General features: G+C 35.1%; 1 protein-coding gene across 1 annotated transcript in view; it reads left to right on the top strand.

Annotated features, from left to right (window-relative positions):
• Positions 1–14023, top strand: part of PRPF6 (pre-mRNA processing factor 6) — a 70398-nt gene extending 56375 nt beyond the window's left edge. Inside the window, exons 19-21 of the mRNA XM_003757553.4 lie at positions 6532–6646; positions 10346–10472; positions 13115–14023. Coding sequence (XP_003757601.1) covers positions 6532–6646; positions 10346–10472; positions 13115–13267 — 395 coding nt within the window. The 3' untranslated portion in view covers positions 13268–14023. The remainder of the gene's footprint in view (positions 1–6531; positions 6647–10345; positions 10473–13114) is intronic.
• The last annotated feature ends 297 nt before the right edge of the window (positions 14024–14320 follow it).

Raw genomic sequence — 14320 nt, forward strand, 5'->3', positions numbered from 1 at the left:
ACTACCTATTGAACCTACAGATAGGAGAATTTATGAATAGACAGGAGAGGGAGATACAAAATGAATGATTATATTGAAGTAAAAAAGATTTTGCATAAATAAGACTAATGTAATCAAGATTGGAAGAAAAGTAGAAAATGGGAGGGATTTTTTTGTAAATAGTTTCTTGCATAAAGGTTTCATATCAGACACTTAAAAGAATTTTATCAAATTTATAAAAACGAGTCATTCCAATTGAGAAATGGTCATAGGATATGGGCAGGCAATTTTTGGATGAAGAAATCTAAATTATGCTCTAAATCGTTATTGATTAAAGAAATGCAAATTAAAACAAATTTGAGGTATCATCTTCATCAGATTGGCTAAAATGATAGCAGGAGGAGATGGCATGTTGGAGGGGATGTGGAAAAATTGAACACTAATAGTGCTATGGTCTAGCTGTGTGTGAACTGATCCAACCATTTTGGAGAGCAATCTGGAATTAGGGAAAAAGGAGAACCTAAGTGTTCTAAAATATTTATAACAACTCTCTTTGTGGTGACAAAAGAACTGGAAATTGAGGGAGGTATGCCCATCATTGACTAAACAAGTTGTGGTGTATGATTGTGATGGAATATTGCTGTATTATAAGAAATGGTGAGCTTGGTTATCTTAGAAAAATATGGAAAGGTTTACATGAAATAATGAAGAGTGAAATGAATAGAACCAAGAGAACTTTGTGTGCAATAACAGCAAAATTTTTCAAAGAATAATTGTGATTGACTAAGATAATCTGAGTATTAAACATATTCAAATCAACTACCAAAAAATCTATAAAGATACTGTTTACTACAAAAGAACGAACTGATAAATAGAAGTATTTGTAGTATGATTTAACATATATAAATATAGATATATCTTTACCTTATCTATATCTATATTAAATGATGGTCTTGTGCAGGTTGGGAATGGAAGGAGGGAGATGTTTCAGAACTTAAAATGTAACCAAAAAAAAAAAAAGAAGAAGAAAAGAAAAGAAAGAATTCAGCTATAAAGGAGCCACAATCAAGATCACATATGATTTGGCACCTTGAAACATGATATTCTAGAAAGATAAGGGCTTATAACTTAAAACAACTTAACCAGCAAAACTGAGTATAGTGTTATAGAGAGAAAATGGACTTTTTTTTTTTTTTTAATCAGACTGATGGAGAAGATTTGATTTTAAACACAGGAATAAAGAGAAATATAAAAAAGTAGATATGAATGAACAATGATAAAAGAGTAAACAACCTATTTACATTTAAATATGGGGAGATAATTCAAAGGTTATTTCTGAACTCTATTATCATCAAGTTCATAGAAGTAGTCCAATTAGACAAGGTATATCTTATGTCTTGATGATCTAAAGAGAAAAATGGAAAGAGGGGAAAGAAGAGATCAAAGAGTATTAGGCACAGTTATCTTTTCCTAAAATGCACAGACATCTAAACAAAATAATGGGGATGGGAGGTAATTGTTGGCACTTGAACTGTACTCATCTGAACTGACCAAAAGAAGGAAGCGTACACACTCATCACACATACACATAGGTACAAAAATATATTTTACTCTGCAGAGAAATAGGAAAAGGGAGAAAGGAGAAGGGGAAATTGGAGGGGAAAGGAGATTAAGAGAGGGATTAGTCCTAAATAAAACAAATTCTCAAGATATACAAAAATATTTATAGGTCGTCTTGAGGTGGTAAAGAGAGAGAACCTGAAGGGATGTCCATAAATTGGAGAATGGATGAATTAGTGATGGCATATAAATATGATGGAATATTATTGTACGGAACTCTTATCAGCATAATGACTAAGCTGGATCCCAGAGGCCTAATGGTGAAACATGCTACCCACTTCCCACTGGAGAAATGAAGAATTTAAACGGGATAAATATGTTTTGGACCTGGCCAATGTGGGAATTTGCTTTGATTGGCTATACATGTTTGTAATAGGATTTGTTTTTCTTGTATTTTCATTGGGTGCTGGGGTTCAGGATGTTGTAAGAAGATTGTGGATGATTAAAGCAAAATAGCAAAAACAAAACAAAACTTATAGATGATGTGAAAGTCTGGAAGGGAGTGGCTATACCAAAGAAACCTCAACTCTATCAGTATCTTAAGTAGGATTCCTTATCTGCAAGATTACTCAGTTTAGACTCATCTACCAAGTGTCTTGGGTTGAAATAACACTTTGAACTTTACAAAGTATACATTTACATCTTTATATTGGCATACAATGTAATTGAAAAAAAAAAAAAAAGAATGTTATATTTTGAGCCAGAAAACTGGGTTTTCATCTTTGCTACTTTGGGCTTTGCACAAATTGTTTAACATCACTTTGTCCCTGTTTCCTTGAAGTCCTTGTGAGCTCTGAACTTTATAATCCTAAAATGAGGAAACTGACACCTAGAACCACAATCTATATGCTACAGATCATACAGCTAGTGTCAGAGTTGATATTTGATTCTTCAAATTCTTTATCAATACTCTATTGTTTATACTGAAGCTTTTATTTTCAGATGATGGAGATTGCCTTTGTCCCTTTATTTCTTTGAAATAAATTCTTAATCTCAGGAGGAAAAAATAGGATGTTTTCAGATCATGCCCTCTAACTGTAGATATGTCTCTGGATGTGATCTCATCTTCTGTGGATTTATCATCTCTAAACTGATGATTCTCAGTTCTGTTGGTGCTGCCTCAAATGTTTCCAATCTTAGGTCTCTACCTTTCTGACATTTAATAAAAATTTTCAATAGTGTTTTTTTTTCAAATATATGTAAAGATAGTTTTGTAAGACTTTGTGTTCCAGATTTTTCTACCTCTTACCTCCCCTCCACGACAGCAAATAATCTAATATAACTTTAAAATGTTGCAATTCAGCCATCTCTTAACTTAATGTACAGTAGACATCTTAAACTCAGTGTCTAAAATGGACTCATAATCTTTCTCTCTAATGCCTCTGCCCCTTCTATTTTCTCTATTACTTTATTTTTTATAATAGCATTTTATTTTTCAAAATATATGCAATTTTCAGCATTCACCTTTATTTCAAAACCTTGTGTTCCATATTTTTCTCACTCTTCCCACTCTTCCTCCTCCCCTAAACAGCAAGCAATTCAATATAGGTTAAACGTATGCAATTCTTCTAATTTATCATGCTGCACAAGAAAAATCAGATCAAAAGGGGGGGGGGAGGGGGGAAATTAGAGAAAAAAAGCAAGCAAGCAAACAGCAAAAAAAAAAAAAAAAAAAGGTGAAAATATTAGGTTGTGATTCACATTCCATCCTGAGACCATAGTCCTCTCTTTGGGTGCATTTGGCTCTCTCTATCACAAGTTTGTTCTTCCCTATTACTTTAGAGGGGAGAAACTATCCTTTTGCTTCTTTGGGTTTGCAATCTTAAGAGTTATTTTTCCTCACTTTCTCTTAAACCCCACTTCCAATATCCATCTGGTGTCAAGGACTATAAATTTCATTTTTGCAACATCTCTTGAATAAGCTCTTTCCTCTCCTATGATATTGCCAGTACTCTGGTGAAGGCACTTATCACTTCACGCCTGGATTAAATAGTCTGCTGATGAGTCTGCCTGCTTCATCTCTCCCCACTCCAGTGCATTCAGCCACTAAAGTAATTTTTTTTAATCGAAGGTAACCTCCACCTGTGGAAGTCGCTCTCCTGCCTTGTCCCCTCCACCCAATTCTGGGGGCTTCCTAGCCCCTCCAGGATTAAACACAAAATATTCTGACCTTCAAAACTCTTCTAGCCTATTCTGATAGAATGATAGGAGTATGTCTTCTTACACTTTATTCCTGGAAATGTATTTCTTGATCTAGTGATTCTAGCCTTCTGATTTTCCCTGGTTGTCCTCTTATATTTAAAGTGCTCTTCTTCTTTGGCTCTGACAACTGACTGGCTCCTGACTTCCTTGAAGTCCCAACTAAAATCTCATCTTTTACTGGGAGCTTTCCCCAGCCTTTTAATTTCTAGGATCTGCCTTCTGTCAGTTATTTCCTATTTATCTTGCATATGGTTCTTTTTGTGTATGTATATGTATATACATATATATGTTACATATATATGTAAGTTTTGTGTATGTATAGTAATAATTATCTATAATTTTTTGCATGTTTTCTGTATTATTAGACAAAACAGTACTTGAGTGCACAGATTATTTTTTGCTTCTTTATGTATACCTTAGCAGATTGCCTGCCACATAGTAGGCACTTAGTAAATGTTTAATGACTGGTTGATGTTACATAAGCATGCCATATTAATATATACATCAAAGGTTCAGAGGATGCAAAATTTAAGGATCAAATTGGCAGTTTCTAGTTGGGGAATATTGCATTTATTTTAAATATACGTTTTGTTACAAAACTTAAAATTAAGAGTTGGCCCTACTACTAGAAACAGCCTACAACTTTAGCAAAGTTGCAGGATACAAAATAAATCCACATAAATCATCAGCATTTTTATGTGTCACCAACAAAGTCCAGCAGCAAGAGATAAAAAGAGAAATTCTATTTAAAATAGCTGTTACCAGTATAAAATATTTGGGAATCTATCTGTCAAAGGAAAGTCAGGAACTATATGAACACATAAATTCAGATCTAGACAATTGGAAAAATATCAAGTGCTCTTGAATAGGTCAAGCGAATATAATAAAAATGTCAATACTATCTAAATTAATCTGCTTATTTAGTGCTATGCCAATCAAACTCCCAAGAAATTATTTTACAGATCTAGAAAAAATAATAACAATTCATTTGGAAGAACAAATGGTCAAGAATTTCAAAGGAATTAACGAAAAATGTGAATGAAGATGGCCTAGCTGAACTAGATCTAAAATTATATTATAAAGCAGCAGTCATCAAAACCATTTGATACTGGCTAAGAAATAGAGTAGTCAATCGGTGGAATAGGTTAGGCTCATAAGACAAAATAGTCAATGACTATAATAACCTAGTATTTGACAAACCCAAAGACCCTGGTTTTGGGGATAAGAACTTACTATTTGACAAAAACTGCTGGGAAAATTGGAAACTAATATGGCAGAAACTAGGCATTGACCCACACCTAACACCATATACCAAGATAAGGTTGAAGTGGGTTCGTGATCTAGACATAAAGAATGATATTATAAACAAATTAGAAGAATATCGGATAGTTTACCTCTCAGACTTTATGGAGGAGGAAGGAATTTGTGATCAAAGAAGAACTGGAGATCATTATTGATCACAAAATAGACAATTTTGATTATTTTAAGTTAAAAAGTTTTTGTACAAACAAAACTAATGCAGACAAAATAAGAAGGGAAACAATAAACAGGGAAAACGTTTTTACATTCAAGGATTCTGATAAAGGCCTCATTTCTAAAATATATAGAGAATTGACTCAAACTTATAAGAATTTAAGCCATTCTCCAATTGACAAATGGTCAAAGGATATGAACAGACAATTTTCAGACGAAATCAAAACCATTTCTAGTCACATGAAAAGGTGCTCTAAATCCTTATTGATCAGAGAAATGCAAATTAAGACAACTCTGAGATACCACTACACACCTCTAAGATTGGCTAAGATGACAGGAAAAGATAATGATGAATGTTGGAGGGGATGTGGGAAAAGTGGGACACTGATACATTGTTGGTGGAATTGTGAACGGATACAGCCATTCTGGAGAGCAATTTGGAACTATGCCCGAAGGACTAGCAAATTGTGCATACCCTTTGATCTAGCAGTGTTTCTGCTGGGCCTGTATCCCAAAGAGATCTTAAAGGAGGGAAAGGGACCCACATGTGCAAAAATGTTTGTGGCAGTCCTCTCTGTAGTAGTAAGAAACTAGAAACTGATTGAATACCCATCAATTGGAGAATGGCTGAATAAGTTATGGTATATGAATGTTATGGAATATTATTGTTCTATAAGAAAGAATCAGTTCAGAGAGACCTGGAGAGACTTACATAAACTGATGCCAAGTGAAATTAGTAAAACCAGGAGATCATTATACATGGCAACAACAAGACTATAAGATGATCAGTTCTGATGGACATGACTCTCTTCAACAATGAAATGATTCAGACTAGATCTAATGGTCTTATGATGAAGAGAGCCATCTACACTCAGAGAGGGGACCATGGGAACTGAGTGTGGACCACAACATAGCATTTTCACTCTTTTTGTTGTTGTTTGCTTGCATTTTGTTTTCTTTCTCATTTTTTTTCTGGTTTGATTTGATTTTTTTGTTCAGCAAGATAATTGTATACATATGTATGCATATATTGGATTTAATGTATATTTCTACCATGTTTAAAATATATTGGACTACTTGCTATCTAGAGGAGAGAGTGGGGAAAGGGGGGGAAATTGGAACACAAGGTTTTGCAAGGGCTAATATTGAAGAATTATCCATGCATGTTTTGAAAAATAAAAAACTTTAATAAAGAAAAAAAAAAGATTTGGGTCCCTGGGATAAGCAATGATTAGGTTCTTTTTGTTTGAATTTTAGGCATCCTGTGGTCAGAAGCGATTTTCCTTGAGGCAAGACCCCAGAGGAAGACCAAGAGTGTAGATGCCCTGAAGAAGTGCGAACATGACCCCCATGTCCTGCTAGCTGTGGCTAAGTGAGTCCTTTAATGTGTTTAGTGTGTTATGTGGCTGTATTAAGTGAGGGTAAGTTTCAAGAATAAGGAGGTGATAGTCTTATTGTAGTGAGAACATGTATCATATTTTAGAAAGGATTTTAGAAAGGATATTGATGGAACTCGGTAAAACATGCTAAAGATGACAATTCGAGTTTTAAAAGGCTTCAAACTTATGCCTTTATAAAATAGGAAGGAAGAACTCGAATTATTTAGTCTTAATATGAAAGAGCTAACATTATAAATGGTATTGTCTCAGTACCTCAGTTTACTAATTCCTTTTTATTTTTTTCTTTATTTTTCTTTATAACTCTTGAAGTTATATAGTTGGGTGATGCATAAGGTTTTCAGGTGCAGAACAGGAACTTTAGTCCCAAAGATTTCATAATATGTGATGAATTTCTTGGCATTAATGGATAGCACTGATATTATTCCAAGAAATTTCTGCCTTTAATGCAACATAAGTTTCAAATTTATTCCATTGGGAAGTAAGTAGGAGGACCTGGGGTGATTTAGTCTGAAGAAGAAAGGGCTAATGGAGGGGAAAGGGAACATGATAACTGTCTTTAATTATGTCAAGGCTGACATGTGGAAGAGGGATTAGATTTGTTTTGCTTGGCCCTAGTGTACATAATGAGGTAGAAGTTGGAAAGAGGTAAATTTAGATTTGATGTCAGGGGAAGACTGCCTTTTAACAGTAAGGACTATCCCAAAATGGAATGACTGCTTTAGGAGATGCCTCTCATTGGATATCTCCTCAATGGGTATCCCCTCATTAGAGGTCTTTAAGCACCTTAATACTGGATGACTACTTGTCAGTGTTTATAATAGGGATTGGAGTGATGGTGGTAATGGGGATATGATTTGAATTAAATGAGTGATGAGGTATCTTTCAACTCTTGATATTTTAAAGATTTTAGATTATTAAAATCTGCTGATATAGAAAAATGTGTGCTTCGTGGTGAGACTTTATTTTCAATATATAATTTTGGTAATATTTTCCAGACTTCTTCATCAAATCAGATAATGATTCTTGTTAATCATTACTGGACAGTTACATGCATTTTAGTTGCACAAGTTCCCTGGGGAAGAAAATGCTTGTTTCTCTTTAAATTACTCTCTGGGTGAGGGTATTTTTCTCTTTTATTCTTAGTCTTTATACCCTTTGTGATGAGGCCATAATAAAGAAGATTCAGAGAAGATTCAAATCTTCATGATTTAGGGCTTAAAATTTTTTTTTTTTTTTAAATAAACAGGGTCTTTGTAGTTACCTTTCTTCGAATATGTTTTCTGAGTAGGTCTTTTCTTGTGTAGTAGGAAAGCTGTGCTTTCTCTTTGGGGATTAGGTCAGTTTTTCCTTGACTAAAACTTATAGGCCACTTGGAAGTAAAATCTGGTTGTCTAGTAATCTGTGAATGAAATCTTCCTCTTGCATGCTCTCTTATTCCCTTTAAAGTTTCTCTCTCTTTAGGGAGTCAAATGGTTACCTTGTCCTACTCCACTTTTCCTTTTAGTAGTATAGCTTCTATTAACTTTGTTTTATTTTCCATGCTATGGATGTAGTTAAAATATACAGAAAGTTTCTTTTGAGTAGTGAGCAACTCTTCAGCACTGATACACTTGTTTCCATTAGGTTGGTGGCCTGCACTCTCTCGGGGAGATATTCATTTGTCATAAACTTAAGCCTGGTCTGGCATTTGCTTGATATAATTTATTTGAAATAACTGAAGAAGCATAGACTGATGTTGAAATTAGGCTTGATGAAAATTCCCCTTTCTCTATTCCTTCCTCTTAGTGTATTTAAAAGTCCTATTTATTTAAATTTAATCTTCTTTGGTAAAGTTTGCCCCCTGCATCCCCATGACCCCCACAGTGACTTTCTAATAGCTTCTATTCCAGAGAATGACTGGCTTTGGTTTGCTGTGAACAGAGCCAATTATTCTGTTGCTCATTTTTTTCTTCAGTGCCAAAAGCATTTAATAGATGAGGAGTGGAAATTAGTGTCCCAACTCTTTCACAATCTCTTCCAAGCCAAAGCAAATGAGGCTCCACAGGCTCTAGCAATATGGACTGCCAGAGGACTGACAGATAATGGGACTAATTCAGTTTAGTCAGCAAAGGAGAAGACTTTTTCCAGACCCTCTTTTAGTCTAATTTGTACCTCTTTAGGTATACAGCTAAATCCAACACATGTGCTTCTGCTGCCTCTAATGACTTTCATATATGACATTCTGATAGGGATAACTATAATAACCTTGTAAAAGGCTTTGGTTAAAGTAAATAAGTTACTCCTAGCTGTTCCCATGCTGGTGTTTTGTATCTCTGTTATCAGGGTTCATGCTCTTTAAATCACAGTTTATCTAACACTGAGCAATTAACAGAACCATAAGGCTTAAAAAACAATCATGTTATCAGGCCATGAAATTATGCCATTTAGTAACTTGTACCAGCCAAAACAGTCACCTTATTCATAAGAAATTGGCTGGTATAATTGAGCCCTGTTTGATGTGCAGAAACCAAGCCCATAAAATATTTGCACAATGGTAGCTGTAGTCAGAGGGAAAATTAAATTAGACCTGCCCTGAACATGGATATAACTGTTGTGGTCCCCCTTCTGACTTGGGGTAGTGGCTTTAAATTTCCCATTGAATTTTCTTTGATGTGGTGTCCCTTTGAACCTGTGTCTAATAAGACTGTGGTGAAGGCTGATCTTGATTTGTTTCTGATTATGACTGAATTTTTGAATTTTAGCAAACATCATCCAAATTTCTGTTGTTGCCTTGACACACCAGTTTACCAGATCTTTTAGTTTTTTTTCCTTTGAAGTTTTTTGTTTTTTAACAATTGTTGTTTTAACAATAATTTGCAGTTACATAATTAAGCGATAAATAGGATTTTGCAGGTACAGAACAGGAGATAAAGACCCTTTGGGAACTTTAATCCCAAAGATTTCATAAATCTGATGTGTTTGTTGGCATTAATGGACAGACTTAGCTTTTTTTCAAGGACATTTCTGTCTTTAATGGGGTGAATGCTTATAGTCCTGTTTTAGAGCAAGGCAGAAAAACATCCAGGAGATCTCTTAATTGAAATCAATTTCTACAAGAACTTTTTTTATCCCTTCCTTGGTAATATCACAAATTTCATGCAGTTATGAGTATTCCTTTTTGTGTTTTGTTGTCTAACCATGGGAAAATTATCATTTATTAGGATTTGAAAATCTGGCTCTTGTATTTTGAGAAATGGTTTGTTTATCAGGGGTCCTCAAAACTACGGCCCATGGGCCAGATGCAGTAGCTGAGGACGTTGATCTCCCTCACCCAGGGCTATGAAGTTTCTTTATTTAAAGGCCCACAAAACAAAGTTTTTGTTTTTACTATAGTCCGGCCCTCCAACAATCTCAGGGACAGTGAACTGGCCCCCTATTTAAAAAGTTTGAGGACCCCTGGTTATCTAGACACAAGGGATAACTTTGTAAAAATTATGGTTGTTATCCTAGAGAGATTGTAGATTCCCCTCTTTAAAATAAAACTAGCTTTTTTCTGACTCAGAGCTTTTAGTTCTTTCCTTCTTGGAGCACATGACCCTGTTGGTCCTGTACAATTTTGTTGTCACCATATGACTGTGTGCTGGAAATGATGTCCAGCTCACTCGTTGACTTCTTTCTATTCTCTGCCATAGACTGTTCTGGAGTGAAAGGAAGATCACCAAGGCCAGGGAGTGGTTCCACCGAACAGTAAAGATTGATTCAGACCTGGGGGATGCCTGGGCTTTCTTCTACAAATTTGAATTACAACATGGTACGGAGGTAAGGAAGCTTTTTTTAATAACAGTTCCTGGATTGCTACTCTGCTCTGGAGTACTCTCTCTTATCTTCCTATTTTAATTCTTTAGTCTGAGATGAGGAGATTTGAGATCGTATAAGAATAGGGGTGGGCACTGGAGTTGGGAGACCTGGCTTCAAGTCCTGGGTTTTGCTTTGTGACTTTAGGTAAATCATTTCATTTCTCTGAATCTTAGTTTTCTTCTATGTAAAATGAGAAAATCTAGAGAATCTCTGAGAGTCTCATCTCTTTTAACATTCTGTGATTTGAGATATATTATTAATACTGCTTGAGTTTACCCAGGGCTGGGATTCATTCTGAGCAATCTTCCCCTTAGTAATATGGACTTCTTTTTAGTACTAGTTCTTAGAGGATGCTGATTAGATCATGATTTTCTTTCTTTTTTTTTTTTAAATGAGAAAAAAGGAATGGTTTTTTATAGCAATGATTGAAATGTAAAATGTTTACAGTACCATAAATAAGTTAAATATCACATCTTGCAGTCTGTTTTGAATCTATATCAATTTTTCAGAAATTGATTCCAAGATTTTTTTTGCATTGTTTTTAGCTTTTTCTTCTATTCCTGTTTGGTGTCTTTAAAGCCTTCCTGTTTTGAATTATGTTAGAAGATAGATAGAGATCACTTATTTAAAAAAAAGAAATAAAGAAAAGCAGAATTTAAAAAAAAAAAAAGAAAAGAAATTGATTCCAAAACTAGACAGATCATTCTAAATAATTTTAAAATAAGTTATAAGCAGTTTTGGATTGGTATTAAATGATGGTTAAGGAATCTATTAAAAAAAAATCTGAAAACTATATTGCAAGCAAGGACTTTTAAATCTTCCCAGGAATTCTTAATCTTGGGCCTAGGAACTTTTTTAAAAAAATATTTTAAATTTATTTAAATATTTTTGTTTTGCATTAATAACTTTGAATATAATTGATTTCCTTTGTAATCTTATGTATTTTATGCATTTAAAAGCATTCTATGAAGGGGTCCATAGGTTTCACTATATAAACTTTTAGGGTCCTTGCCATAAAAGCCCCAAACTTGGACATTTTGAGGCTATCAATTTGTCAATTCGATTTATGGGGCAGTGGTAAGAATTTTGCAAACTAATGTGGCACACTCTAACCAAGTTTAGGTTTTCTTTGACCTAAGCTCTGCATTTGCTTTTTGAGAAGAATGAGTGAAGCTGCTTAGCAGTATGTTGATGGAGTTCTTGGCCTATGTTATTTCATTTCGGCCTATATCGTTTTGAATTCCTTTCTGCTGAGCCTCCATCTACCTTGGGAAAGATAAGCAAGCTACACTAGATATTTTTTCAGGACAGCAGATTGTATACTACCATTATTACTAGGGGGAAAAAATGCTTGCGTGACCCTCAAATAGTTAAGTATTATAAACTCCTTTAGCTAAGGTTTTGAGCTTAGCTTTTCTCTTTTTTGTTTAAATATCCTTCTAAAATCTGTCTTGGGAGGGGCACCAAGATGCTGAGCTAGTCTCTTTATAGAGATGAATCTCCAAGAAGATGATAGTGTAGGAGGAAATAACCATTTATTAAGCACCTACTATATATGCCAAGGACTGTGCTAAGTGCTTTACAGATACTATGTATAGGTGATATTATTATTCCCATTTTATAATTTAGAAAACTGGGGCAGACAATTTAAGTGACTTGTCTAGAATCACACAGTTAATAAGTTGTGGCTGAATTTAAACTCGTCTTTCTGATTCCGGGCCCAGCATCCTATCTCACTTTGTCACTTTGGGGGAGGGGTTAATATGATCCCTCCCCAAAAGAAATCATCTCGGGCACATCCTTGTGCTTGGGACAGATGCGCCAGTCAGTGCAATGGAGCCCAGGTTCTATTAAGAAATCCCTGGGAGAGTAGACTCTATTTTCCTGTATTCCATCTAACCACATTTTTTTCACCATGGTGCACATAGTCCAATGGACGTCCATTGGACTTATGTGCACCATGGTGAAGAAAATGTTTGATTTCAAGAATAAATATAGAGTCAATTCTGTTATCACCACAAATTGATTATCCCATTATCTGTGGTGAATTTTAAATTCTAAATGACTTCTTTCCATCTAACATATGCTTGGGTGTATACATACATGTTCAGGTGATTTTAGGGAATTTAGACTTTTGATTCAATCTGAACTACACATTGACGAATAAATTGGCCAGATATTCCTTTCACTCCTCCTCCCCTCCAAATAACAAAATGAAACGAAATATGGTAGTTATGTATTCCAAAGCTGACTGTAAAGGAACTTAGAGTTTGCTTTTTTGGTATTAATCTTGCTTCAGTTGTCCATCATAGTGGATGGTGGAGAATTGACCATATGTTAATTGTCAGACTAAAAATAAGTAGGACTAAATGAAAGCATGTCTCTTTACTCTGTCACTGATTAACATTTGACCCTCCTTATTGTTGGAAACTTATTGTCCTTTAATTATTCAACACAACCTCTACGAACTGAAGTCTTGTCATAGGTTTTGGCTTGTGCTAGAGTTTGGGATAGAGTAAATATATGGGGATCTTGGAGCTGATAATCTTCAGATGAAAGTAGATACTCATCTGCTTAAAGTGTTGTTTTGATTCCTCCTCTAGGAGCAGCAGGAAGAGGTCAAGAAGCGCTGTGAGAATGCAGAGCCCCGCCATGGGGAACTGTGGTGTGAAGTGTCCAAGGACATTGAGAATTGGCAGAAAAAGATTGGGGAGATCCTTGTGCTTGTAGCAGCCAAGATTAAAAACACCTTCTAACTGATGCTCCATCCATTCCTGTCACTGTCCCTGGAGAAAGTAGCATTGTCTTGCTATCCAAGGTCCAGAAGGAGGGAGGTAAAGGAAGGTCTCCCAGTAGCTGTGCTGCAAGATGCTTTCCAGATGAACTGTGCATACCATGAGGAATGGTCTTTGAGACATTAGAATTTTTGAGTGCTGATGTGCTGGGCAAGCAATCTCTTTAAATGGGTTAACTTGCTCTTTAAATTTAATTAAATTTTTTTTTTTTTTAATCTATGTGTCAGGTTTAATAATTATAATTTGTTATTGGATTATTCTTTACTGCCCTATTATACTTCCTTTTCCACTTTTGGATTTGTCCAGCTCTGAGTTTTCTCCATCGAAAATTGTCATAGACAACTCAAATTCATAGTAGGTATATACTGAAAAGCTGTCACTCATCAAGACTCAGTGGGGAAAAAACAAACAAACAAACATTGTTGCTATGTCATTTAAATCTCTAAATTATGTTTTGGAGAAAATGGGGTTGGTCTTCTTAGCTTTCTTATATTCCTTAGAGTTCAATTCATTGTAATTTTCTTTAATACAAAGTGAGTGTGTGTGTGTGTGTGTGTGTGTATGTATGTGTGTGTGCGTGCATGCGCATTCATGTGCGTGTGAGAGAGAGGGAGAGAGAATGCATAGTAGTTATATTCAGCAGCAAATATAATGCAAAATTTGAAGTTTTAAAGTATGTTGCTTCAAAGAGCTTAATAAAAAGCATTTAAGTGTTCATTGAATTGTGTGCATGAGTTTCCCTCAGGGATCATATGATACAAGTTTCTAGCCACAGTTCAAGCTAACAGTTCCCTGGACCATGCATGAGCTGTTGCAGAGCTGAACATGTAAATTGCCCAGCTCAAAGAACCACCCCCTCTAGGAGAATTGCTAATCATACATTTTCCTGAGAAATGAGAATTCCTTTCTGGGGACACTTGTTCTTGGCATGTGAGGAAGGTATTTTGCCTGTGATACTATTTTCTAAAGGCCTCATTAGTAAAAACTGAGGGATATAATTAGAAACAATGGCTG

This window comes from Sarcophilus harrisii, chromosome 2 (genome assembly GCF_902635505.1).
Source record: "Sarcophilus harrisii chromosome 2, mSarHar1.11, whole genome shotgun sequence".
Taxonomy (NCBI): Eukaryota; Metazoa; Chordata; class Mammalia; order Dasyuromorphia; family Dasyuridae; genus Sarcophilus; species Sarcophilus harrisii.